Below are 25,532 nucleotides of genomic sequence, written 5' to 3' on the forward strand. Positions count from 1 at the left end.
ACAAGGTCAGCAACCAATTCTCTAGATAGAAAAACATTAAAAAACCATGAACACCTTCCAGCTAAGAGATTCCACAGGCAGCATTTCACTTTATTCAACATATCCCAAACAGCAAATGTAGGTATGAATATGTTGGTCATCTCAGATAGGTTCCCAAAAAGGATGAATGAAATACCTCCCTATTTTGCTATCAAATAGAAAACAGTTGGTTCTCATTTGAGTAAGAATCCTTATTTCAACTTCTATCTTTTCTCTAACATCATGTGAATCTCCACACAGCTACAGTAAAAGTTAAGTCGTGAAAGAGTAGTTGCATCCTACGAGGTTGGTTGAAACTGGAACAGGTTGTCCAGAGAGGTTGTGGAGTCACCCCATCTGTGGAGATATTCAAAACCTGACTGGACATGGTCCTGGGCAAGCTGCTGTAGCTGACTCTGCTTGAGCAGGAGGGTTGGACCAGATGATCTTGAGAGGCCCCTTCTGACTTCAGTGATTCATGGAATATGGGAGTGCAACTGGCCCTTTCAGTCTATGGTTGCTTTATGTTGACCTGAAATGACTTCAACCCTATGAGACAAGCAGCCAGTATACCTGGAAAACCTCCAAGAAAAATGAATCTGGTGTTTAAGTTAGGATGATGATTCAACAACTGACATGCTTCTCCCTGATCTGGAACTCAACCAACATCTTGGCATGATGCTGTATTTTCATTGCAAATAGCTTTTTCCTTACTCAGATAGTGCCCATCATATTTATGAACATAACCCAAAAAAATGAGCATGATAAAAGCCTTCACATGCAAAATCTGTGCAGCTTTTTTTTTTTTTTTAAGCTGGCTGCTTGCACTTGTTAATATCTTTTTAATTCAAATTTTTTTTGTGTAGGAAGCACTATATTCATGGCCTGATTCTAAGCAAAGAACAAGAAAAAATTCTCAACCTAGTTCTCCACACTTCCAAGAAAACTGGAAAGACAAGATTCAACAGTAAAATACACAAGGCTAGAGAGGGATACAAAGCAATGCAGGCTTCTTTAGACAAAAAAAATGACAACTTTTCTTGAATGAAATTAGGGCTTCCACAAACTTCTCCGATGCTTGGAACATCAGTATTCAACATCCCAATTTCTAACCATCTCAGTAGGACAGAGGGCAATGAGGTGCCTAATCCCAATGGCTTTCAATAAGATCTGGGCACCTGTCTGACATTTGTTCTTTTGGGACTTCTTTCTTCATTCTATTTACAGCTGTGAAGAACAGCACACACAGAAATCAGAAACAGATTCTATTTGCTGCTTTGCTGTCAGACTGCAGTTCATCTTTGCGTAAGTTGCTCAACCTTTGCATTTTTTTTTTTTTTAAGCCATCTCACTTGTTAAGTAAAAAGCCTTCAGTATATTTAATGCCTTTTTAAATGCTTTGAACTTGCAGTAGGGGTGAATATCTGAATTAACATGAAGATCTGAATTAACAGTCACAAGCACCAGGAAAAATACTTGGTGGTAAATTAACTATGTATGATCAATGCCAAATAAAAATTGACTCTGGTCTTGCTGAAGTAATTCTGTACTGTACAATTCTCATGAAGTAAATGTTTCTGAAGGTGGTGAAAGCTCTGAGATTAAGCAATACATTAAATTTTTTTGATCAAATGCCAAAACCCATAGGTGAATAGGAAACAGACATCAGTAATTACAGTTCGTACTTCAGCTATTTCAAAACCTCTTGCTTCAATGAACAAGTATTAACTGGACAGACACTCCTTCACAAATTAGAGGTTGCAAAGGCTTATTACACACCATATTTATCTTTGAAACTTGTCCAACAGAAGTAAACTAAAAAAAATGATACAGATTATGGTTGCAGGCAAAAAACTATTAAAACTCTAACAACTATATATGTTTTTATCTGTCAAACTGTCCCTGCAGCCACTCTTTGGTTTAGGAGCTCAGGAATGTGGTATTTTGAAATACTGGTAATTGTATTAGTATGCCGTTGTCAAATTTTAAACTGGGTGTATTTTATCATGGGAGTTTATAAAAAGAAATTTTGTTCTTAGATTTTTAGGCCTGAGAACACAATAGATTTGCAAGAACGACAGTCTGGACTGTCTCCAGATGAGGTAGAAATGAAAAAGTATGACATCTATGTGGGTGAGAAGCTCATACTGAAGTAAAAGAACATCTATACTGCTCAGTGAAAAAGCATGGAGAGCTGTAAGTTGTCATCCACTAAGTCCACTGTAAAATCAAAAGCAATTTAACCATCTCACTAGGTTAAAGTGCCTAAGCTAATAAACTTAGCCAAGAGGCCTTGCTGGCAAAGTTACATACTTAACTCGGCTATGACCAAACCAGGTAGCTTAAGATACAACCCTAGTTCAAAGAACAATCGATAATTGTGAGAGGACACTTCCTTTTCAAAATTAGTTTTGCTCTTTACTCTGGACAACTGCACTTAGGAAGCTACCAACACTTTCTCAAACAGCTATTCAGGGTAGCTAAGAAAATATCATGACTGTAGTTTGAAGAAATATGAAACTCTGGTGGAGAAAAAGAAACTGAGGCAAAACTAATGCACAGATTTAAGTTTCTCAAGGCTTCTGAGTGCAGGAAGGAGCTTAGGCAAGGAAGGGTTGCCTCTGTAACTATTAGCCCAATCCATGATACCAAATACATACCAATAAATATTTACCTTGTCTACAGAAAAGAGTTGCACTGAAATTAATAAGTACATTCCTTTAAATTCTTAATTTCAGCCAGACCAAGAGACAGGGTTAAAACTTTTCATCTACTAGAACAATTGCTTTTTGCAGTTCAAATTTAGTCATGTTGATTAGAAAGAGGTTTTGCTTATCCAAAATAAGCATTTGGACAAGCATCAGCTAAAATAAATTCAGACTTTTTTTTAATTTTTATTTTATTTAACAGCTTACAAGGTAGTTCTGCTTGTCTGGCCAAAATTCAGAGCACAACTATGCTATAAAAATGGCAGCAATGTAAAACGTACAAATCAGATCAGCAATTTAGAAGTATGTTTATTAAATGCCAATTATGTGTGTAAGTTATCTCTATATATTCAGATCGCTATGTAGCTGTATTAGGCTTTTTGTATTTTCTCTGTTAATTAGATTTTAATAGTTTTTTTGAACATGGTATAACTCTGGGAAATAACAGACATTTTAAGCGAAGACTTCAGATACAGCAAAATACTTGAAATGTGATCATTTTTAATTCATTACACGAGTAACCCAAAGCAAATGTTTTACGTACTTCCTAAATAATTACATTATTAATGGCCTAACATAAAACTAATTAGTTATTTTAAGTGAAAGTGAAACGTATTACATGTGGGTACGCACTGTTGAGGTGAATACAAAGAAGCAAGTTCTCAGACAATGGTAGGGTTTTTTCTGAGGGTTTGGGTTTCTTCTGTAACATGTTCCATAACAAACAGCACTGATCCTTCTTATTAGGTGAAGATTTTTATTTGACCGGTAACTGTTGACAAAAATATTACAAATTTTCTCTTAAATACAAACTACCTGTAAGTCATTATAATGGAATATTGCTGACGTTTTCAGCACAAAATTATCAGCATCATTTTGCTTCTCAGTGTATTACGAGCAGAAAGGTCAACTGCATCTAACACTTACCAAGTGCTTAAAAAAAAATTAAAACCACCATGGTACTGAGTGCCTGTAGTCTGAAGTTTTGGACAAGAACATTTTGCACAAATCGACTGCCTTTGGAACTGTTTTAATGGTATCTTTAAGGAACTGGCATGACACTTGCTTTCACTAACCAATTAAACTAAAATGTGGTGTTACTGCACACGAGAAGGATCTCAATGAAGCTGCATAGTGCAATGTACTTTTTGTTTACAAGAAGTAAAAACGCATTTACCTTTATAAACACTTTTTAAAGAGATACCGTTTGCTTCCCTACACACCAAAATTTCCAAAGCCAATGTGTTTTAAAAAAAGATTTATGATGTTCTACTGCAGAAACCTGTTTAGCCCCTGATTTACAGTCCTGGCAACTGTATTTAACTGTCATCCTGACTAATTACAGCTAACTGCAGATTACCATATTGCAAACTCTCATCTTTGTGAAAGAAATATGATGTTTTGCTCAAAAAGAAAAAAGAATAAAACTTCCTGAGGGATAATGAACAAAAATGCACTATTCCATGTTACACTGCAAACCTAAACTCTCTGAATTGGTGCCGTAAAACTTCAAATTGCTATTTGTTGGCAAGTTGTTTTAGCCTCAAGTACTTAAATAGTAAATCACCATTACACTAATACCATACCTTTGGCCTGAAACATATTAATCTTGGTTAACAACAACTGACATTTACATTACCAATTCAATTCAGGCATTGTGGTGACTAAACATACATGTGAGTCCTTCAGGTAAAAGTGTTATTAGTTTTGAATGTGTCCTTACTTTTCAAGGAAGTTTTGAGGAAACATTGAAAGTAACAAGAATTGATGATAACAAATATTCAAATCATAATTCATCTGTAAAACATTTGATTGAAATAAAAATCTGCATTCTTTTCCTGGGTGCAGTAAGTTAACTGCACAATATAACAGATTTTAGATATTTTGAGATATGCATTTCCACATTTTATCTGCTCAAAGACACTGGGACTTCAAAATTTGAGTTCGTGCAAAGAAAAGCAAAACAGAAGTTTGAAGCATTTTGAAGACCAAGGCACCAGGACATTATGAATAGTACCAGATCCTCCCAAGAGGGAGGATGGACTTTTCAACCATTTTTTTCCCCCCAGTTTACTAAGCAACAGAGCCATACACAGAAATAATAGTAGTTTTAAACAGGCAGTGTGGGTTTGCACCCCACCCCACCCCCCAAAAAAAGAGAAACCCTTGAGCACTGTCTTCTATGCAGAAAAAAAGTACTTACTGCAGTAAATCTGTATAACTTTGTAGGAAAACACAAAGGGACAACTTATCCCTCTCCCTATACCCACATACCACTGCATTATAATCACACCCTGACAGAGAAGAATACATTTGGATCAAATATTTTATTACAGCTTTACAGAATTCTCTATCGGACTCCGAACTGGTATGATCTGCAACGCCTTATCCTAGATTTTAACATTTTGGAGAACAATACTACCTAAATGTCAAGACAGTGTTATATATATTATTTTTGCTACTTTGCAATACAGACTTGAAACAAGATACTGTACTCTAACAGCATTAAAAGAAGCACAAAGAATTTGATGCTTTAATAGCAGCATTGTTTTTTGGTTCAGATTTAAAATAGTCACCACAAAGATTCTTCAGATAAAAACAGGCATATGACTCCTGAAGAAAAAAAACATGAGTTACATGTATCCCATGTTGCTTTTTGTTTCCCACCTTTTCTTAGCTTCAAATCTGAAATGGAGTACAAAAACACATTAGGGATCATGAACATATATGCTTCAAGTATTCAACCATACCATACTTAGCAGTAGTGACAAAAATCAAAGCTTCTTTTTTAACAGAGATTGTCTTTTTAAAGACAAGGCAAATGTAAACGTGACTAACACATTAATTCTGTTAAAGTCTCCCTATTTAGTCTCAACAAAACAAAAGTCACAGCAAAACAAGAAACCCAAGGTTAAACTAGCGAATAAGATTAGTATAAGCCTATTTCAACTAAGGAAACAGTTAAGTGAAATTGTATTGTATATATTTAATGCCAATGAAACCACAAATGTTTAATTCCATACTCAAAATGACTTACCCCCAAGCAAGCTTCTTTTTCTTTCGAGCCTCTTGGGCAGCCTCTGCTTCTTGTTTAGCTTTTACAAAGTTGCGGCAAGCAGCAGCTTTGGCGATTTTCACTCCAAGCTAAGAGGTAAAAAGGAAGAGAAGAAAATCAGATTGAAGTAAATGGCTCATATGGAACGTAAGCCCCACAAATGAATTGGTCTAATATGGATTCTCAAAGCCATCAGATATTTTAGTATCTTTCAACTATTAGGCTGATGCTGTACTGTACGACTGGATGGGCGAGAACCTCTCAAGAGATACACCAAGGAATGGGATCCTAAGCAGACATCTCTCTATTATTAAGACCAGTCCGCAACCTCAGTTGTTTTAAAATGATAGCGTCAGGCTACTACCGCACATTTTCCAGTAGTACCTGCAGTCATGTTCTAATGAAGCAGCGTACTTAGAGTCTATCTGGCCTTTAGTCTTCACATTACCAGCTTTTACATTATTAGTGTGATAATATGCATGCTTTTCAAACAAGGTCTTAAGAGGCTGTAGATGAATACTATTTTACTTTCATAAACTTATTCACACCATGAAAATTAAATTCACATTAGTGGATGTCAAGAGGAAGAGGAAAAAAGGAGGAAGATGGTGCTGTAAACTATGACCAAGTTATTTTCTTCAGTTAACATTCATAACATTGTTCATTTTAGTTACATTCTGTGATTGCTGTCATTACTTAACATTATTTGCAACTAAATTATGAGTTATTAAAAAATTTGGTCTCAAAAGTTACTGCTTTCCTCTGAGACAAAAAAAGCAAAGCATTTAAGCAAAACTGCTATGAGTCATTAGGCTGGTAAAACAGGTTTTCTTTCTACCTAGTCCAAAGCCTACTGAAGTCAGCTACAGTATTTCTAGATTTCTCAAACAGTCTTTAGAGAATCAAAGAAAAGAGGTATGGAAGACAAAGTGATAGAAGACTCTTCAAAATTTTGTTAAAAATTCTATGCTTCATAGTAATACATTTCAATCTGCTGCATCTATACATCTGTATTTACTCTGAAAGATGTTTCATCCAAATAAGATGGGACTTAACTCAAGAATGCATTTTCAGATATAGATGTACTGGCATACATTCAACAACTATCCTTAGAACTCTCCCACCTAGAGAAGTTGTAGGCTGAAACCTGGATTACTAGTTTAAGATTTGGGGGGGGGGGGGAAGCAGCTGTCTTCTCCCTTTGATGCTTTCATTCACTTATGATTCAAGAAAGTAACCATTCTGCAGAAGGCTTTGTGAGTCTGCTTGCATGTAGAGCATTAAGCACAATATCAGTTTGTGCTTTGAGGCCCTAAGCACTGTGGCAACAAACAGTTAAAAATTATGTATAATATTTTTAAAGGAATTGTATAAAATGACTAAATCTAAACAATTATTTCATCTAGCTTTTGCATGTATTTTGGGTCATAAATATGCATCTGTGGAATTATCTTCATGTGCAAACTAGATCATGTGATCAGACATTTCAAAACTTTAATATTATTTTTTCCTGAGCATGAACAATATTTTATTCTATATATTCTATACTATATTATATAGTAATTCAAAGCTAATGTCTGAACTGCCAGATCTTAAATATTTAAGTGGCAATGTAAATAAGAGAATGCTATACTCTGGTAGTCTTTGACTAACTTAAGTGCAGCTACTAGTTGTGATATGTTTGCACTATAAAAATGCTTAAGAAAGCTCAACTAAAATATTTTAAAAATAATTACTTGTTAATTAAGACTGGATTACTTATTAGAACAAAAACAGAGCAATTTGATGACTGGACAACGTATTCAATCAGCAGAACTATGCCTTTAAACATAATTTCCGAATTGCATTTTATCTCCTAATGTACTCAAAAATTAACTCTTACTACGTAAGGAATAACATTATCTCCTTAAAATATAGTCTAGTGGGCCTATTAAACATCTATACACATACAATTACATGCAACTGAGGTCTATACAAGTGCTGAGAAAAAAAATCTTTTTTATTTCTTGGAAGGCAGAATGAATTCTTCCATCTTTGAAAGGTACCGAAAAAAATGGGATAATAACATCCTCTGTAGTAAACGTGGAAGGAAAAGGAGACACATTCTGCAGCATTAATGTTATCATTTCTAGGCTACATAGAAACACATTTGCAAGACATGAAAACAAATATGTCACATATAAACACACACAAAAATTTAGTCAGATTAAACATCTTCTACTCCCACACCAAGACATACATCTTCACTTCCCCTCCCTAAAGAAATCCCTAAAAGCTTGGTCAATGGGTTTTTCATTAAAAAAAAAAAAAAAAAACACACAACATTTCAGGTCATCAGATAACTCAATAAAATACAATGTTAAAAGTAGCAAGAAAACATGAATAAAAATATATACAACAATTTCTTGTGTAGTCAAAGTATCAGCATTTTCCATATAGAACATCCAATATTTTGCTGCATTTTAATTAAGGTGTCTAAACATTATCACAAAGAACTGCAAATTGGTCAGAGTACGCAGTAAGGAAAATTAAGCTCTAAAGGCTTTTTATCACCATATTTCAGGAACCAAGGGTGTAAAATGTTCTAATTTGGGATATATTAAAAGCCATAAAAGGTCTTTCAAAAAGATTAATGGTACTTTGCTTGGATTTAAGATAAGGGCTTTAGCTGGTTGGAAAAGCAGGGCCCTGGCTAGACCCTTGAGGCATTCATCTTTACAGCCACTTGGAAGATTTGTAAAAGCGTCTGCATAACCTCAAGCAAACGCACTGCGACATTTTTTTTTTGAATTCCTTTCAATTTTACAGGTTTAAAGTGTGTAAATCATATTGGGCAGTAAAACTGATATAATGGTTTATCCTTGTAACACAGTATATATATTTTTAAGACAAACTTTTTTAAAAAAGAGTTTCTACAGGGCAAAAAACCTTTCTATTTTGAAATTCACCAATAATCATGTCAAATATCTTACTATAGATGTTAATGTAACAAATGAAAATTTCTTACCCATTATTTTTTGTAAAATTTCTAATCTGAAATTATTACCTTGTAACAAATTTCTAAAGCTTTTTTCTTTATGAACAGTTTCAAGGCATTTATTTAAAGATACCAATTATCATACTTTAACTTTTTATGGAATAACAGGTCTCTATGAAAAATATTTATGCCACTCTTTTGTTCTTTAATTAAATGAAAACAGATGTTTTCTGAAGTAAAGCGGAACCATTACTGGAGTACTTAAAGTGTTAAGGTCTTTAATTTTTATATCAGTTTGGTCTACAATTCCTGATTGTCTTTACTCAAGCTCAACATTAATGTCAAGCAAGTTACCTAGGAGACGAAAGAGATCAAAGAGACAAAAAACCCTCAAATGTCTGATTAATCAAGCCTGCAAACAGCTTATTTCTTTTAGCCTGCATGCAAGTATGAAAATGAGATTCTGGGAGCCGTACATTGTGCAGATTTGTTCATTCTTATCAGAACAAAGCCAGCGGCAGCTTATTTCATGGATCATTGGCACTGTCATCAGTGCTACACAGAACGGGTGACAGCTCCTCATTTTGAGGCTTGAACAAAATTAGCAAAAAGTCGGCACAAATTAGCCTCTCATCTTTTTAGTAATATGACATTATTCATTTACTTTTTATCCAATTTTTAATTTTTTCCTTGTCAGCTATCCCTTTCTAGTGTTTCTTGCACAGCATCATAAAACTCTTTTAAAATAAGTGAAGAAATGGCTGAAGTTGAAATAGTATGTGAAGTTCAAGCAGAAGAGTAAATATTTTATTAAGTTGAAACAGAATCTACTGTAACTTTGAGAAAACTTGAGAATTTTGACATTTCAAAAATTATAAAACAAAAGACTCTTCATTAAATTAAAAATCACATTGCATAATACAAACATCAATGATACAAACAATGGGACAACAGATTCAAGAATTGCTCCAGAAATATTTAGGTGCGACTTACAAAATGCTAAACCCACAAAAGCTCTAACAAAACATCTGTATTCAAACAGGTCCTGAAATATCCTATGGTCATACCAGAGAAGCCAAACACTCTTATAATACAGTGTTACAGTTTCTCATCAAGTATGAATCTAGTTATTTCAGGCTTGCCTTTAGCAATGATTTTCTACTTTTATGTTATGGAATGTTATCCATTGCTGACGTATTTAAAATCTATAAAGCAAACAAGAATACTGACTGGATTTTGCAGTGAAAATTGTCCCCTTTCAATGATGCGCTCAACTTCCACTGTAAAATAGTTTGTAATACCTTTGTTGTATTTTTATGCTGTGTATTACAACATCAAATTATATTTAGCTGACACAGTAATGGAGCAAAGACAGAAAAATGTTCTAACATTTAAGCTCTTCTCTAGATTTAAACATTTAAATGCAAGCAACTTCCATTCATGAGAAAATACAGCATTAAAAAAAATTAACTATAAGCTGTTAGATGCTTTACACAGCTGCCTTATAAGAAAGGCAGTTTTAAAAAAAGAACTGTAGTACTGTTTTCAGCAATTTCTTTATCTCTGTTCTTCTAAGTAAGAAAGCTTATTAACAAGCTTTGAACTTAAAATCACATTTACAATAATGTGCCATCAACAGTTTTATAAGCTAATTAGAAAAAAAGATTAATTAATGACTGGCTGCTAATAAAATGGCAATCATGAAGAAAGAAACCAAGGGTGCTAAGCTTCAACTACCACCAATTAAGAGCTAATTACAAACAAATTATATATGTGTTTTGCTGTGGGCTTTAATTTACTAAAATGGTTTTAATTAAAAGAGAAAACATGCTGATTAATTGAACTGCAGAAAAAAATCTACAGTATAAACTGTGCTTTGTCTGTCTCTTTAATTAGACTTGTAACATCTGAAATCTTTTTTTAAGGTTTGTTAAGGAAAAGATATACATAATTAAGGGAGCATAAGAATGTAATTCTAGGTGATAACCCTGCCATGTTCCAAAGGTTAAAAGAAAACAACCTCAATGAGGAGAGAAAGAAAATCCATCGTGTGCGTGTGCGTGTGCGTGTGCGTGTGCGTGTGCGTGTGCGTGTGCGTGTGCGTGTGCGTGTGCGTGTGCGTGTGCGTGTGCGTGTGCGTGTGTGTTTAAGTCCTTCAATGGGCAGGAGTTCCGAGTTAATTGATGTAATTTTATACAGAATACAACCAAGCACCAATCTCTTCAGGTACCTAAAGCATTATGATAAATTCTGAAGGTTGCACAGAATTTAAGGGAAACTATTATGCAGATAGAAGGGAAGCCAATTCACCAAACATCATAACCTGCATATTTTTAACAGCAATGCATGTATGACCTGGTGATCAATCATATCCTACCTAGATTTTTAAAAGGAAAACAACAGCTGAGGGAACTGTTCTCAATGGTTATGACAGAACTCTGCTCATGTACTTCCCATTCTAAATTATCTGACTAGAATTTACTTACAAGGAGTGATTACTAATTTGATCATCAGGAAGTGGTCAAAACTGATGCATCATGAATTTTGAAGACAACAGCAAGACTGATTGCTGTAACATGAGAATGATACCTCAGTGAAGAGCTAATTAATTTGGTTGATTATAATATAGGTCTTTCATTTAAGCTTGAGTACAATACCATAGTTCCTTGTAAATTACAGCTTTTTATGTCTTTCACAAAAATGCCAGAAGCCACTAAAAGCTAAGCACTTAGCAACAGTGCTGTCAAAAAGCCCAGCTATTTAAAGACTGATAACTAGTTCAGTAATTTAACATACTAAATTACAAAATATTTTTAAAGTTTCTTTTGACAGTTAAATCTAATACGGTCAAGATTTTATTGTGTTCAAGTTACAGTCCTGAGGCTAATACACTCTTAGACAATGTGGCACCTAACTACCAAGCAGTAACAGAAACCACGAGCAAAATGCAAAGCTTGCAGTCAAACCAAATCAGTTCTCAGAATAGCAGAGCCACACAGAAATCAGCATTCTGCTTCTAGAGACACAGCACAGTGATTTGAGCACAAAAGCATTAAGGGGGAAAAAAAAAAAAAAATCTTTCTCCAGAAAGAAGCCTGGAAATCATTTCTAGGTTTATATATGGGGGGGGAGAAGAGATTGTTGGCTAGTTAAACCAAATCATTTTAAAAAAGAACTTTATAAAGACTTCTTGCAAATCAAAATTGATTGTCTGCAAAGTGAAGTTATTGGTACCTCAGTGTGTCATCCTTACTCAAAAGGATACACACTTCCTACTATGCAGTCAACAGTATTCTAACTTTCCAAGATTCAGCGGCCCCACCCACCCCACCCCCCAGAAAACACTGCACAACCACAACAAGGAAGATTCCCATAAATACCGTAAGACCATGAAACTGCATTTCAAGATACCATTCCAAAAATTTTTTTTGAAAATGTAGAAAAATTGTCTGAATTGCAAGTGTCAGTTGACACCTACACATCCAAGCTTGATTAGCTTACCTTAAAAATGGTTTTCTTGGTGATATTCTAAGTGTTTACATTTTAAGTGCCAGTTAAATGTCTACATAAAAATCATTCTCTCAACAACATTCATTCTAAAAGGTTCAGGACTGCTTGGATAACTCCTACATGTATACTAACACTTCTCTTGACATCTTTCAAGTTAAACAAGTTATCATTAGATATACAGTGTTGAAACTATAGTTTTAGGTACTCCTTTCTGTACTTAAAAAGCACAACTTTAAAACATGAAGCACTTTGTCAACACTGAAAGCCTTAGACTGTTACCATGTAACAATGATAGTAACTGGATTACAATAATATATCATACCTTAACTGTGCATACTATACCAGGCAGATTGTAATGAATTCCTAGTTACTCAACACTATAACCACTATGTTATGGTTACTACAGAAATGATCTTCAGTCCACTATGGATTTTTAAGCACGCTATTAACTGGAAGTTAATGAGTATGACCCATTTGTATTACACTGATGCTCAACAAAAATTTTAATCACATGTAACTGTGTTGATTGTATACACAAACTGCACCACAGCACAGAAACTGTCAAGCTAGACAGGGTTCTAGAAGCAGTCTGGCCGAAAAAGCAGTTACTCATGGACTAAGTTATTCTGTACAACGTAATGTAGACATGCCCATAATCTCTCAGGAAGAATTTCACTCTTATATAAATAATACAATCAAGAATTTCAGGACCACTGTAACTCCTTAGCAAAGCAAAGCACTCCACAAGAGGACATGATGTGGGGATGGCTAAGGTTTCTACAGTTAGACATCTGCCAGCCTGACAACTCCCAAACTAACTACAGTAACTTTTCTAGTCCCCAAGCTAGGATGGCAACAGGAGACAAGGTGTAGGAGTAAGATCTGCAAAAAGATTAGACCGAGTATCATCACATACATGCGAATCATTTTTAATAACAATTTAACTGCCAAAAATGGGACAATACGCTTATAACCACAATCTCAAAAGCCTATGAATCCACACATGCAGTCGCTTACAATTAGAGCCTCACACAAAGCATCCAAGGATCATCAGAAGTCCAGTCAACCCAGGGGAATGAAGAGATCTGTGAATTCCATCAATCTCTCTCTGCAAACCCAATTTCAAAATTCATCATTAGCTTCTCCAACTAATGTCCAACTGTCCTTCAAACTAACAAAGACATAGACATGTCTATTCCTTCATGCTTTGTTGCTGTTCTCAGTGTGGCCTCTGATGCCCCTAACTTGAAGACAGAAAATATATCATCTTCTGAACATGTCTCAATGTACATCTGTCACAATCCAGGCTGGCAGGTATATTAAGAGAAACATTTACACCATACAATTAAGAGTTCATATTAGACAAAAATTTAGACTATGACACATTTATTTTAGAAATGTCTAAATGGCTTTTAATTTAGACACAGTACTAAAACATCTCCATAAAGAACTTTATTTTGCTTGTTGTAACTTCTAACTCTCAATCTAAACCTAAGAATGCCTTAAGAAAAAATTTCAAGGTGCATTAGTACATGTTCCTGAAAGAATTTAACCAATAGTATATACCCCAAAACCTCATTTACAGTAATACAACAACATATTCCTTAAAGAATCTGCAACAAGTGCCACATAGAAATCAAAACACACAAAATCTTGAAGCAGTATCATTTAAGTTTTAAGGATGTAAATTTCAGTAATCCCCTCACAGCTGCTAGATTATGCATATTGCCTAAATCATCACTGATTTTAAGGCAATCTGATTAAAAAACACCCGCTCGCTGTATCATAATGATAGCACATTGACAGCATCCTTTTGGCATTCCTTTGCTTTTCAGGACACGTTTTGCTGCCTATTCTCAGTCATCTGTTTATTTTTGGCTTCATTTTTCTAAATACTGAAGCTGCCCTATCAGTTTCACAGGCTTATAAATGTTATACATCAAAAATTAGTTTCACTTATTAAAGCAGGAAACAGCTTTAAGAACTCTGGGATCTGTGCCTCAAAGCAAAAGCTTTATCAGCAGGTTCCAGTCACTGCTTCTCACAAAAGAAAATGGTGCTGATTAAAAACCCATACACCTGATTTCAAAAAAAACCACCTACCCACTGAACATTTTTCACATGGCAGCAAGGAGGCTGTACCCCAAACAGAAGACAGCTCATTTCTCATAGCCTCCATAACCCTCCAATATTGCTCAAGAAAAATGAAAATATACATAGAAAGATGAGGTCCAGATAAAAGAACAACAATTCATCCAGTTATTTCTCAGGACTTCACAAGTGTTGTACTTCAGTGCAGTCATAGTACAGTTCCATGCTTGATGTTGTAGCACTTGGAAGTGAAAGGGACACAATGAAACCACACACTCCAGAAATAAATTAATTTCTAAGTATTACATAAAATAGAAAGTCACATTCTTTACATTGCCAAGAGAGAAGGAAGGTCATGTTTTAGTCAATACTATATAATGTGAAAACAGCATTATTAATTGTACTTATGTACAAACAATGCTGTTTAGAATCAGCCTCTCCCATAATTGTATCTTTCTCTACAGCTCTTCATTGAATCAGAGTTAGTCACTGTAAGGTTTTCCTTAGAAGTACTTTAAAAGATCCATTTAAAAATACACACTCTTTAAGATCAAAGAAACCAATCTTGCAATGAGTTATGTTGCACATCTTCACAATAGTAGAGCCCCAGTGAATTCACCAAGATTCTGTGCTCACAGAGCTCCTCATCAGATCAAGCCAAAGTCATTTGAGTTTCCCTTCTCTCAACATACTATTTATTCAGATAAACCCACTTAACCAAAACCAAGTCAAGATTGTGAATACTAATAATGCTCCAAGCATTTTGTTTTCAGAATTACAACATGTTAATATTTGAAAGTCAACAATTTGGAGCTAATGTTCCACAAATAATAATATATTGCTGTAGCACCTGGGATATGCTAGATGTACAATTCCATGGCTACTGAAATCAGATAGTAGTTTATCATAAATATTACAAAACCTTAGAACTTCTTACATTAATTTGTTTTATAGTCAAACAATTTGCACTGGAACCTCAGTATGTTTTATTGATTATGATACTTTAACCACTTTAGAATAGATGGTGTGATCCATTTGTGAAGGAGAACAGTAAGAATGTTTTAATAGTCTATACACAAAAGGTAATGTAACAGTACACTGTGAGAAGCTAGTCAGACTTAAAGGGCACACTACTCTTTATTTCTATTACTTTCAGGTATGAACTGTCATTTATGTGGAGTGAGGTTTTATGGTTACCAGTGAAAAGGCAGATAGAGTCCAGTAATTAGAAACTACCCTGAGTGACTAGATGCAGGCATTTCTAATGAACGTGTAAGGACACCCCTGAGGAACTGTTAGCTTTACATAAAGTATTTACAGAACCTTAAGAACTGTATTTCCTGTTTCAAAAGCAATTTGTTTTTAAAGCAATCATAATATTGCATTAAACCAGATTTAAATCTGTAATTTTACATCTAATCAATTACAGCTTCGCTTGGAATACTGTACCTAAACATTTTTTTATATTTGCATCCAAGTGAGAAGCACTCAGACTTTTTATTTCCTTTTTTAATGCTTGTCTAATACCTTCCAATTTTACCGGCATACACAGCAGATACAAAATCCCAATTATCTCTGTGAAGATGGAAAAGCATGAAAGACAGATGACTGAAAGCAAAAACCATGTTGAAATTAAGTAATTAAGATGGCTTTTAAGAGGACAGCTTCTCCACTCACCTAGCCTTCTAGCATTATATATATATACACACACACACATATAGATACATATATATATATACACACACACACGCACAAACACACTTTTTTTAAAACTCATCTGGATTCAAAACTATTCCAGCCATTCTTTTTATCTTGATTTTGTTCATTCACATTTTACCTGTCTTGCACAAACAGAATGGGTCTCAACAACCTACATGGATTTCAATGACATACTACTGCTGCCACTACCTACCATATATGCACCAATCAAACTGTATTTCTCATACCAAATCTCAGTTCGCACATCTGATAAGCATCTGATAGATTTCTTACCAGTTTAAGTGTTTGCTCAGCACTATGCAAGTTTAAAGGATCCAACTTTTCCAGCAAAAGCCACATAACCTTCACAAAATTACTCAGATGTACCAGCTAACAAAACAACCTCATGAAAATGAGTTTTTCCACCTAGACTTAGAGTTTTGTATTTAAACTAGAAATGACAAGTTTTTCCAGGGCAAAAGAAATATCCATTCATTCTATAAATATCACTCTAAGGCTATATCAAGATGTCTTTACATGAACTTGCTAGATCCCTACCTCTCTACAGGCTTCTCAAGCCACAGACACTTTTCAGAGAGGGAACACAGAGAACAGTCTGAGGCACAGGGCACTGATAGGAAAGGAACATCCCGCCCACCCATTTTTTGGTTTATGATATGCAGAAAAAAATCAAAAAGCTCAATACAGATGGCTAGTTACAGTCCAAGTTGTGGAGTCAAAAGCTTTAGAGTAAGGTTACTTGGGGTTGTTCACAGTTATATTCTTCAATTTTTATATACAGCTGTAATTGTCGAAGCAATACTAGATCAGTACTAAATTCCTTCAATTACTGACAGAAAACTGTTTTAAGAAATAGAAATGAAGCCCGAAGCAATCTTCAATGCTACTTCAGGTATGATTGCTTTCGTACTGATGTATGAGACAATGTTTTCTAAGGGCTTTTGTTAACAGGACACTTACCTCACGAATGGCTAATCTATCACTCAGCTCCTCAGCTTTATCAATGTCACCTTCAGCCACAGACTTCTCTATGCTAAGTTCAAGACCAGACTAGAAAGAAAAAAACAAGTCTTTAGGACATAAGAACAAGAAATAATACTTCTAAAGTGACTATCATTTTTAAATAATATTTCTTTCATATAATTCTTCATTTTAGGACATTCCATAAACCTGTCACTCCTATGTAAAACAAATCATTTTGTCTATGCATTGTAATGGGCAGTATAATTAAGAATTCACTCAAAGACTGTCTGAGCACAAATCATTGCATTAGTTCCACCTTATGTGCACGATAATACTCTAGGTTAAAAAAATTACACGGACTAGTTTATGCCTGTCACAATAAAATTTCATCTGATGATCTGGCTTATCTCTTCCATCCCTGGAGCTTTCTAAACAAAATGTGAAATGGGTGTCAGGTAACATGAAGAATGGCAATTACCACTCTATCGTTACAGTTCTAAGATCTTATCTTCATCCAAAAACTGAATTCTGGAATGGTGCCACTACATTGTGCTAAAAAATTTAAGATTTTAGCAGTCCCATGTAAAACAATGAAAATGCCTCAGAATTTTTTAACCTCTGAAAACAAGGAACTAACCTTTATGACCAACGTAACTTCTAACTTGTTTAGAGATAAAATTTACAAATAATGTAACAATAAATGGCAAATAAATATTTAATGGAAACCATAACTGGAAATTTCTGAAGGAATATAGAAGGCTAGCAGTAGTACTGTAAGTGACACTGACTTCAGAATTTCACAAAACACCCTTATTCTCTCAATAAAAAGGAAACACTTTACAGTTTCACTGGATTTAAATATTAGTGATACTAAAGAAAACTATATCTGACAGTTTCATAACGTATACTTCTGTTAAAAACAGAGAAAAGCAAAAACAGACAAAATAAAAGAAATGAAGTGCAGTATTTGCAGGTTAATTATTCAGGTGGAAGCTTTCAAAAAAAAAAAAAAAGCACAATTTGAAGCTGCAGTAATAGCCAATTCTGTTAAATGTCTTCTCCTGAAAAGAGATCACACACACACACACAGCCAGCAATGCAATCTCTTAACTCAGGTGGAGAGCATCTGCATTCTAGCACTTTGGGCCTTATTCCAGACCTATCCTGAGTAGTTCAATGAAAACTAGATTTCCACTAAAAGGAAGAACTCACAAGTGGTCAATATTTCATGATTTGCATATAGAAATTTACTTCGGGCAAATAAAAAAAAAACCAGGAAATTTATGATAAGGAAAATGATGCTAACTAAACATTTGACATCACAAAACTTACACAGGCCTCCACTGGAAAAGCTACAGAATGAACAATGTTATGAAGAACTCACTGAACAACAATTTTAACTTGTCCCATCTTGCAGGGCTGCAGTTTTCTTAAAATATTACTAGCTATACAATAATAACATTTAAGAACAGATTGTGTCCAATAAAACCATATGGTAGATATGGCCAAGGAATTACTTGATGCATTTTAAACTTAAAACAACTTTAAAAAAAATCACTGTAGTTAAACCTGCAAAGAAGTATTTTGTTTCTCATGATGATACAATAAAAAATACAAAGGAAGTAATCACACATATCATGCCTATTATTCCTCAGGTTGATGTAATCACACACTTTCAAACAGTCTCAGGTTTATACCTATTTCAGTTAAGGTTGACTTCTTTTATTAAGAGTACAAGCTGACATTGGTTTTTATATCAACAATCACCTTTTGTGGAGCCCTACTATTCACAAGTGATTCAAATCTGTCATTGATTCCAAAGTATTGCGTAAGCTCTTTCCATTGGTCTTCATTTGCCAACTGTTGACTACCAAAAAAACCAACCAAACAAAAGTTATTACAAGCAGTGGAAAGCAAACTGGTTATAACATTCTCTTCAACACTAAAAGAGATTCGCCATTTGGCACACATGCCCTTTTCACCCATTTATGATTTTTATGGAAGTGAAATTAACTATTTCTTCTATGTATGTTATGCCACAATCTTGAAATCAAGCTTGTATGTAATTACATGCTCCAAACCACTAAAAGCAACATTAAATCCATATTAAATATAAATTAATAATACATGTGTCTTGTTTAAAAAAAAAAAAAAAAAAAGCAATAAACTTCATCAAGCAATCACTGGAATCAAATTCAGCTTGCCTGCCACTGAACCACTTCAGCAGAAATTTCACATGATGTTCATAGCTATGACTGGGTAAAAATTTTGGCCACATGCATGGCCAATTTTGCCTAGTAGTAAAAATAGACCTCATATAATCACATTGACCTGTTTATACCTCTTGGTCACTTCTTTATCGTTCTTTTTCAGTTTTTCTGGAAAACAACAACAAAAAAAGCCATGTTACAGAGCAATACCCTATTGCATCCAATGAAGTTAACAGAACTCTAATTGGTCACATTTCCTTTCAAAGATCGATATACTAGGATTTATTGCCAGTGATCATGTGGATTTAAACTACTCAGCTGTAAGGCTTTTCACATGAAGAACCTCCTACAATATCCATGAAGAAGAAATTCTAATTAGAAGATACAAAAGTCTGTTTTCTAGAATTATTGAAATATGATTAGCCATTATAAATAAGGATTAATTGAATAAATTTAAGAAGCACTATCTCCTTTCAAAATAGGAACATAGAAGTATTACTTGGTTGGTAAAGCAACTAGAAAAAAAAACACCAGTTAATAGTAAGATAACATCTATTCAGGCATTTTACTACAATTCTTGGGTAAAACAGCAAGTCCCATTCGCAACTTATTTGATATTAATACCATTTTGAGAAAATTAATTCTGTAATTAAATGAAACACCTTTTCTGTGGCGCTTTCTTCTTTTGCCTCTGTTTCCCTGATTTGCTTGGGTTGTCATTTCATGTTTTTTCTTCTGAAGCTCCACAAATTTCTACAAGATGGAAAAAAAAAAGCAAACTTTTTTTTTTTAATCATATAATGTGCTGAGAAATGCTGTCCCAGTATCTTATTTATCCATGGTACTTTCCTATATCTATTACAGTAAAATTATGTATTGAGTACATCCAACTCTGATGGCATTAAACCATAACTGGCTGTAATCTTCATATCACCCGACCTCTCTGACTTTCAGCCCTCCCCAAATGCCAGAGCTACTCAAAGCTGTCTCTACTTTCTAATGGGACATAATACCAAATACAGTCATGTTAGCTGTATACTCTTCATGTATTCAGCATCTTGTTACTGCATCGATAGCAGTTTAGCATTCAAGGATGACTGACAGTACATTCCTTGCAAAGCAGGCTACACAAATGGACTGAGAAAAGTGATAAGTTTTGCCAAGTTCTTATTTGGATTCAAAAGCCTAAAATATAGGCTGCTTTGTTTATCAACAGATCTAATCTTCTCAGTCTCTACATGCAACAAGAGCATAAGCAACTATGAGTCTGAATGCCTGCAACTAATCCTTAGAAAAAGCAGAAAAGCACACCTCTACTAAGCAGATCATAATCATCAGTACAGTGGCTACTACGCTTAGCTATAAATCTTTGCAACTGTCTTCTATGTTAATAAAGAAGCTCAGAGTCCATATTCTACCATAAACAGAAATCTGTGTGTGACTGAGTAATCTACACACTTCCCTGCTGTGCTTTTAATATCACCAGTGCATACAGTACCAAAACCAGAAACAAACAAAAGAAAAATAATACCCAACATAACTTATTTTAACTTAATATCAGTCATGCAGCTTTCAGTAGGATGCATTTATGCTTTGGACATTTGCAGACAGGTAACGTTACCCACATTCCACATATTTAAAGAAACTCCAGAAGGGCATGTTTGGCATTCATTTTCTCCATCTGTCACTGATATCAAAATGGGTTTACTGATGGTGATGCTTTCAGGCTTGCTCTTCTGGAATTCACAAAGCTGAACTGTTTTAATATCTTCTTTTGTATCTTCCTTTGAGAAGAATATTGCACTATCCAATGCATCTTCATCATCAGAACTTAAGTCAACTTCACTTTCATTCAGTCCTGGAGGTAAAAGTCCACTCCACATCTTCCAGTCAAAACAAGAGCAGGTCACTCCAGGTCACTGCAATGTCACTAGATTAGTGTGCTTACCCATCCTGAAATAAAAACATAGTTAGTCTGCAGAAGAATTAAAAATAATAAAACACATAATAAGAAATATTTTAATTTCTCCCGAGAAAACTGCTACCATGAGATGTTTTAGATAAGCTCATTAAAAAGCTTCTAATACTTACAATTTAAGAGGGAGGTAGAGGATCTAAGTAAACAGACTAAAGTTATTACAATGTAAAAGCTTTTGCTTTTTTTTTTTTTCCTCTCCTTGTCCTTTAAAGCTTTTTCACTTCGAATTTATTTCAGTTTTAGCTACAGTACGGCAGCAACGCCTCCCGTCTCTCTCCAGGGGCAGCGAGACAGCACGCTCAACCCTATCACGCCATCGCTTCCCAGGACAGCGCAACCGCCTTCCCTCGCCCGAGCACCGGGCGATCCCGCCAGCCCCACTGTCCCCGGCCCGCTGCGAGAAAGGACGGAGGGAAGAGCCTGCTCCGGGGAAGGGGGAGGCGAGGCCAGCGGGACCGGGACCGGCCGCTCCCTGAAACCCCCACGACACCCTCCCAACAGCCACAAACCCCCAGTGCTTGACTCCATCACCAGCCATGTTTACCTGACCACCATCTTGACACCCCGTAACATACCGCCCGCCGATTGGGTTCCACCCCGCAGCCAATCAACGAGAGCTTTGCTCCCTCGGGCCCGGCCTGGCTGGTCACCATGACAACCAGCCGGGGCCGGCCGCCGGCCGCCGGCCGGGCTGCGAGGCGGGGCGGGGAGAAGGGCGAAGGGAGCGGCTTTTCTTGGGGCGGCGGGGCGAGGCGGGCCCTGCCCCGCGGCCGGGGTGGAGCGGGACACGTCTTTCGCAGGGGCCGTGCCCCGGCCGTTGTGGGAGCGCCTGCTCGCGGGGCTGGGCCGGGCCGGGGCGGACGGCGCTTCTCGCAGGGAGGGCGCTGTGGGGGAGCGGCCGCGCGCTGAGGAGGCGGGTCGTCAGTGACTGCGTGCCGATAAAGCAGACCCAGACCCGGCCTCTGCTGAGCCGGGTCCTTGTTACCAGGGAGATGTGCCGCTGGAGGAGCTCATGAGTGGTCGCGGGCCTGTGTTGCGAGAGTGGTAACTTCATCGCACCTAGGAGGGCTCCAGAGTGGTTTAATGCCCCAAAACGTGAAGTCAGGTGCCTTTGAAGTAATAGCAAGCCCATGAAAGAAAGGCGTGACGTGTTTTCCAGCAATCCTAGTTGCCATACAGGAGTATTGCAGTGACATCCATTCAAAAAACCTGTAAAAACATAATACAAAATGTTCATGCTGGGACAGACTGACGAGGGGCTGCAGCTTTACTATTCAAGGATAGAGAAATCCCTTGAAAATTCCCCCAAATGTCTTGGTTTAGAGGGGTAAAGGGAAAGCCTTGATGAACTTACTCCCAGATCTTGTAGGTTGGTGGTTGTGGAGCAGCTTGCAGAATCAGAGCTTGAATTTTCATTAGACTGTTCCAAGAATGTTGAAAAGACAACACTCCTCTTTGAAAGCAGTCTGGGATTCTGATCCAGATAACACCTAGTAGCACAGCGGGTAGCATCGAGATGTTTGAAAGGTGAACAGTACAAAAAAAAGTCTCCGGAGGGCATTCAATAAAGTACTTGTTTGGAAGATTCTGTTACACCTTTATTGTCCTTTCAGCTTACATAGCTGAGACAGAAGAAACAATTTAGGAACAGCCTGACATCACACATGTAAGGGGCAACATGAAAGGTGGCACAGAGAAATTGCAGGAAAAAGATGAAGGAATAAGGCTGACATCATTGGCATTGAAATGCGTCTGAAAGATGGGAGAGTAACATGTTTGAAATAATCTGTAAGAAGATGCATTTTTGCAGTGACATTTTTGACAGACTGGAAAGTAAATCTTACTGTCAGAAAAGACTTCTGAGAAAGAAGTTGCCGACATCAAATCAGGACATAATCAAGTTGTGGACAAATAGTTCAGCTGTGAGGGAAAAGAAAGGGGCAAGAGTTTAAGCATTATGAAAGATAAAGATGGATAACAGAGACTATACCTTTGAGTAGGGATTTCTTGTGTAGATCACAGTTTCTAGCACTGGCTGTACATGGAAGGAAAAAATAACCACCTTTCTCATGGACATAAGTCAGGATCTTCAGAATTGCTTACTTTTTATGCCATAATTTTGCACCCTCAGATTCATTTCTAAAATCAATTAATTCCGTAAGTAATCATTTTTTCATGAACTACATGTAAATTTCACACTCAGCTTGCTAACCACTTTTCCCTCTCATCTGAGAAATCAATTTTTAAGAGATTTATTTTATTTACATTTAATAATTGAATCTATTTGGTATACAGACAGATAAGTGGTAATTGATAAATGTATTGATATTGGATACTCATTGCCATTTATTCTAGATAGTTGTTACAGTATTAATCTGAATGAGGTTTCTTAATGTGAGCTAATTTGAGAACACTCCAAAAATGTGACGTCTTTATGATCTGTAAATTCATGTTTGGGAGGGATAAATTTTCAGAAGGCAAGTTTCGTTTCATGACACAATTTGTATCTTCAAAAGTTGTGCTCCTAATTTAGCATCTGCAATCCAGTTTTTGGCACAAATTGGCCCTGGTGGTGCCCATAAATGACGTCCTCAAATGTTCACTTGCTGTTCATTTTATGATTACAAATTTACTGTATTTGCAATTTCAGGAAGCCAAAATTCAGGATAATCCTCAGTTCCGCTGCAGCAAATTCTGACTTATCAAAGATCATTGTAAGAGAAAGGACATCAAAAGAGCTCCTCCCTGGCATTCACCATCCAGAAGCATTTATATTCAAAAGGTCAATGTTTGCTAAAGCTACAAAAGTGGTTGTTGGCTACTAACCAGAATTTGCAACTTACTCTGCGATTGTTTGAAACAATCTGTACAGAGTCTTTTTATGTGGGGTAAAAAGGAGAAGGGAGCACAGCCCTGTGACCACACATCAGATGTTGAGAGGACTGATATTTTGTTGCTCAGTTTCAAATTCTTCATATGCCCATTTTCTGTTCTCAGTCTAACAAATATTCAAATCATCTGATCTATTGCATTTTGGTCAACTGATCTAACTGCCTTTCTCACTTAAACTCCTGTCCCGGAGACCTGCCAAATGATGATGCTTATGAATGAAACAAGTCATGCCTCTGACATTCCCATGGAACATTGAACTAGTACAATGCAGTAATTACAGGCTAAATATTTTTTATGCTATTACTGAAAATTAAGCTAATGAACTTCAGAAGGAAGGCCTAGTGCAATTAGGCATAATATTAAGCAACAAATATTAGTGCAAAGCACTGTGGTACTTTTAGTTCACCCTGCCTTTAGGTATTCTCGTGATGACTTGGTTTGCTTGAGGATAGGATATCCTGAATTCATTCAGATACCCAGTCTGTGCTTCAGGTGCTATTTGTGTTGTTTTAGATACTGTTTGGATGGGCCATCATACCACCACCACACTTGGCAGGGTGCATCGTATCAAGTACTTGTGCATGGAGGATAAAATACCACAGTGTCATCCTATATTTCATAGAAACCTGAACAGAACATTTTTCAGCATCTATTTTTGTTTTCACAGCCACCAGTTTTCCTGTTAAATTAATTTGATCCCTGTGTTTATTTGAGCCTTTCTTTCATGAAAAAGACTAATATTGTTCATCAGAGACATCAAAAAGAGCTAACAGAGGTCCTTATTTGGAGCAATTAAGAGAGCACTACTATCAAAATTAAAACTGACAGTTTCTATCTAAGTCATGAAATACCTGCATATTTAATAATTTATATCTGTAATGTATACTTGTTAAATGGTATTCAGTCTACAAAATATCATGTCTATTCATTGCTGCCAGAAATGGAGGCAGATTTGATTGGTTGGTGTGACCTGTTTGTACTGCAGAATAGACAGAGTGTGAGAGTGTTGTTTATTTGTCAAAGCAGGTAATAACAGCCAGGAGACTAAGGTCTGTTCTGGATCTGCCATTGACTTCTTATATTTCCCTTTCAGTTTACCTGTGTAAAACCATATAATATCTGTTTACTTGTCATAGGTATGATGAGAGTTAACACACATTCATGATGACGTATGCTAAACGCTTATTTTTAGGAGAAAAGCAATATAGAGGTTCTAAGTATTATTTGAATTTTAACCATTTTACTTTCAGGCAAATCTGACTTTTTTTGATTCAGTTCGATTTTTATTGCCTGGATAAAGGAACAGATTTTTCTGAACTTACTGATACTTTTTTGTTGAGAGGCAGTACTGAAATTTATACCGTTCTTATGCATTCCTAATTAGACATCCCTAACTGGTAAAGCATGGCAG

The 25,532-nt window shown here is 35.9% G+C and overlaps 1 protein-coding gene across 3 annotated transcripts; it reads right to left on the minus strand.

The window, feature by feature from the left end:
* Window positions 1-5,034: 5,034 nt before the first annotated feature.
* Window positions 5,035-21,925, minus strand: FAM204A (family with sequence similarity 204 member A). 3 transcript variants are annotated; one of them, XM_026108167.2, is made up of 8 exons: window positions 21,774-21,925; window positions 20,877-21,204; window positions 19,914-20,004; window positions 19,383-19,419; window positions 18,809-18,908; window positions 17,039-17,128; window positions 5,764-5,870; window positions 5,035-5,411 (listed from the first exon to the last, which is right to left on the minus strand). In XM_026108167.2, exons 2-8 carry the CDS (start codon window positions 21,132-21,134, stop codon window positions 5,360-5,362), a joined length of 735 nt encoding a protein of 244 aa, XP_025963952.2. In that variant the 5' UTR covers window positions 21,135-21,204; window positions 21,774-21,925; the 3' UTR covers window positions 5,035-5,359. The 3 variants fall into 3 exon arrangements, with proteins under 3 accessions (XP_025963952.2, XP_064370355.1, XP_064370356.1); XM_064514285.1 differs by having other exon boundaries at window positions 21,739-21,793; XM_064514286.1 differs by lacking the exons at window positions 5,035-5,411; window positions 5,764-5,870 and adding an exon at window positions 13,182-14,600.
* Window positions 21,926-25,532: the final 3,607 nt, after the last annotated feature.

The sequence above is a fragment of the Dromaius novaehollandiae genome, chromosome 6 (assembly GCF_036370855.1).
Source record: "Dromaius novaehollandiae isolate bDroNov1 chromosome 6, bDroNov1.hap1, whole genome shotgun sequence".
Classification (NCBI taxonomy): domain Eukaryota; kingdom Metazoa; phylum Chordata; class Aves; order Casuariiformes; family Dromaiidae; genus Dromaius; species Dromaius novaehollandiae.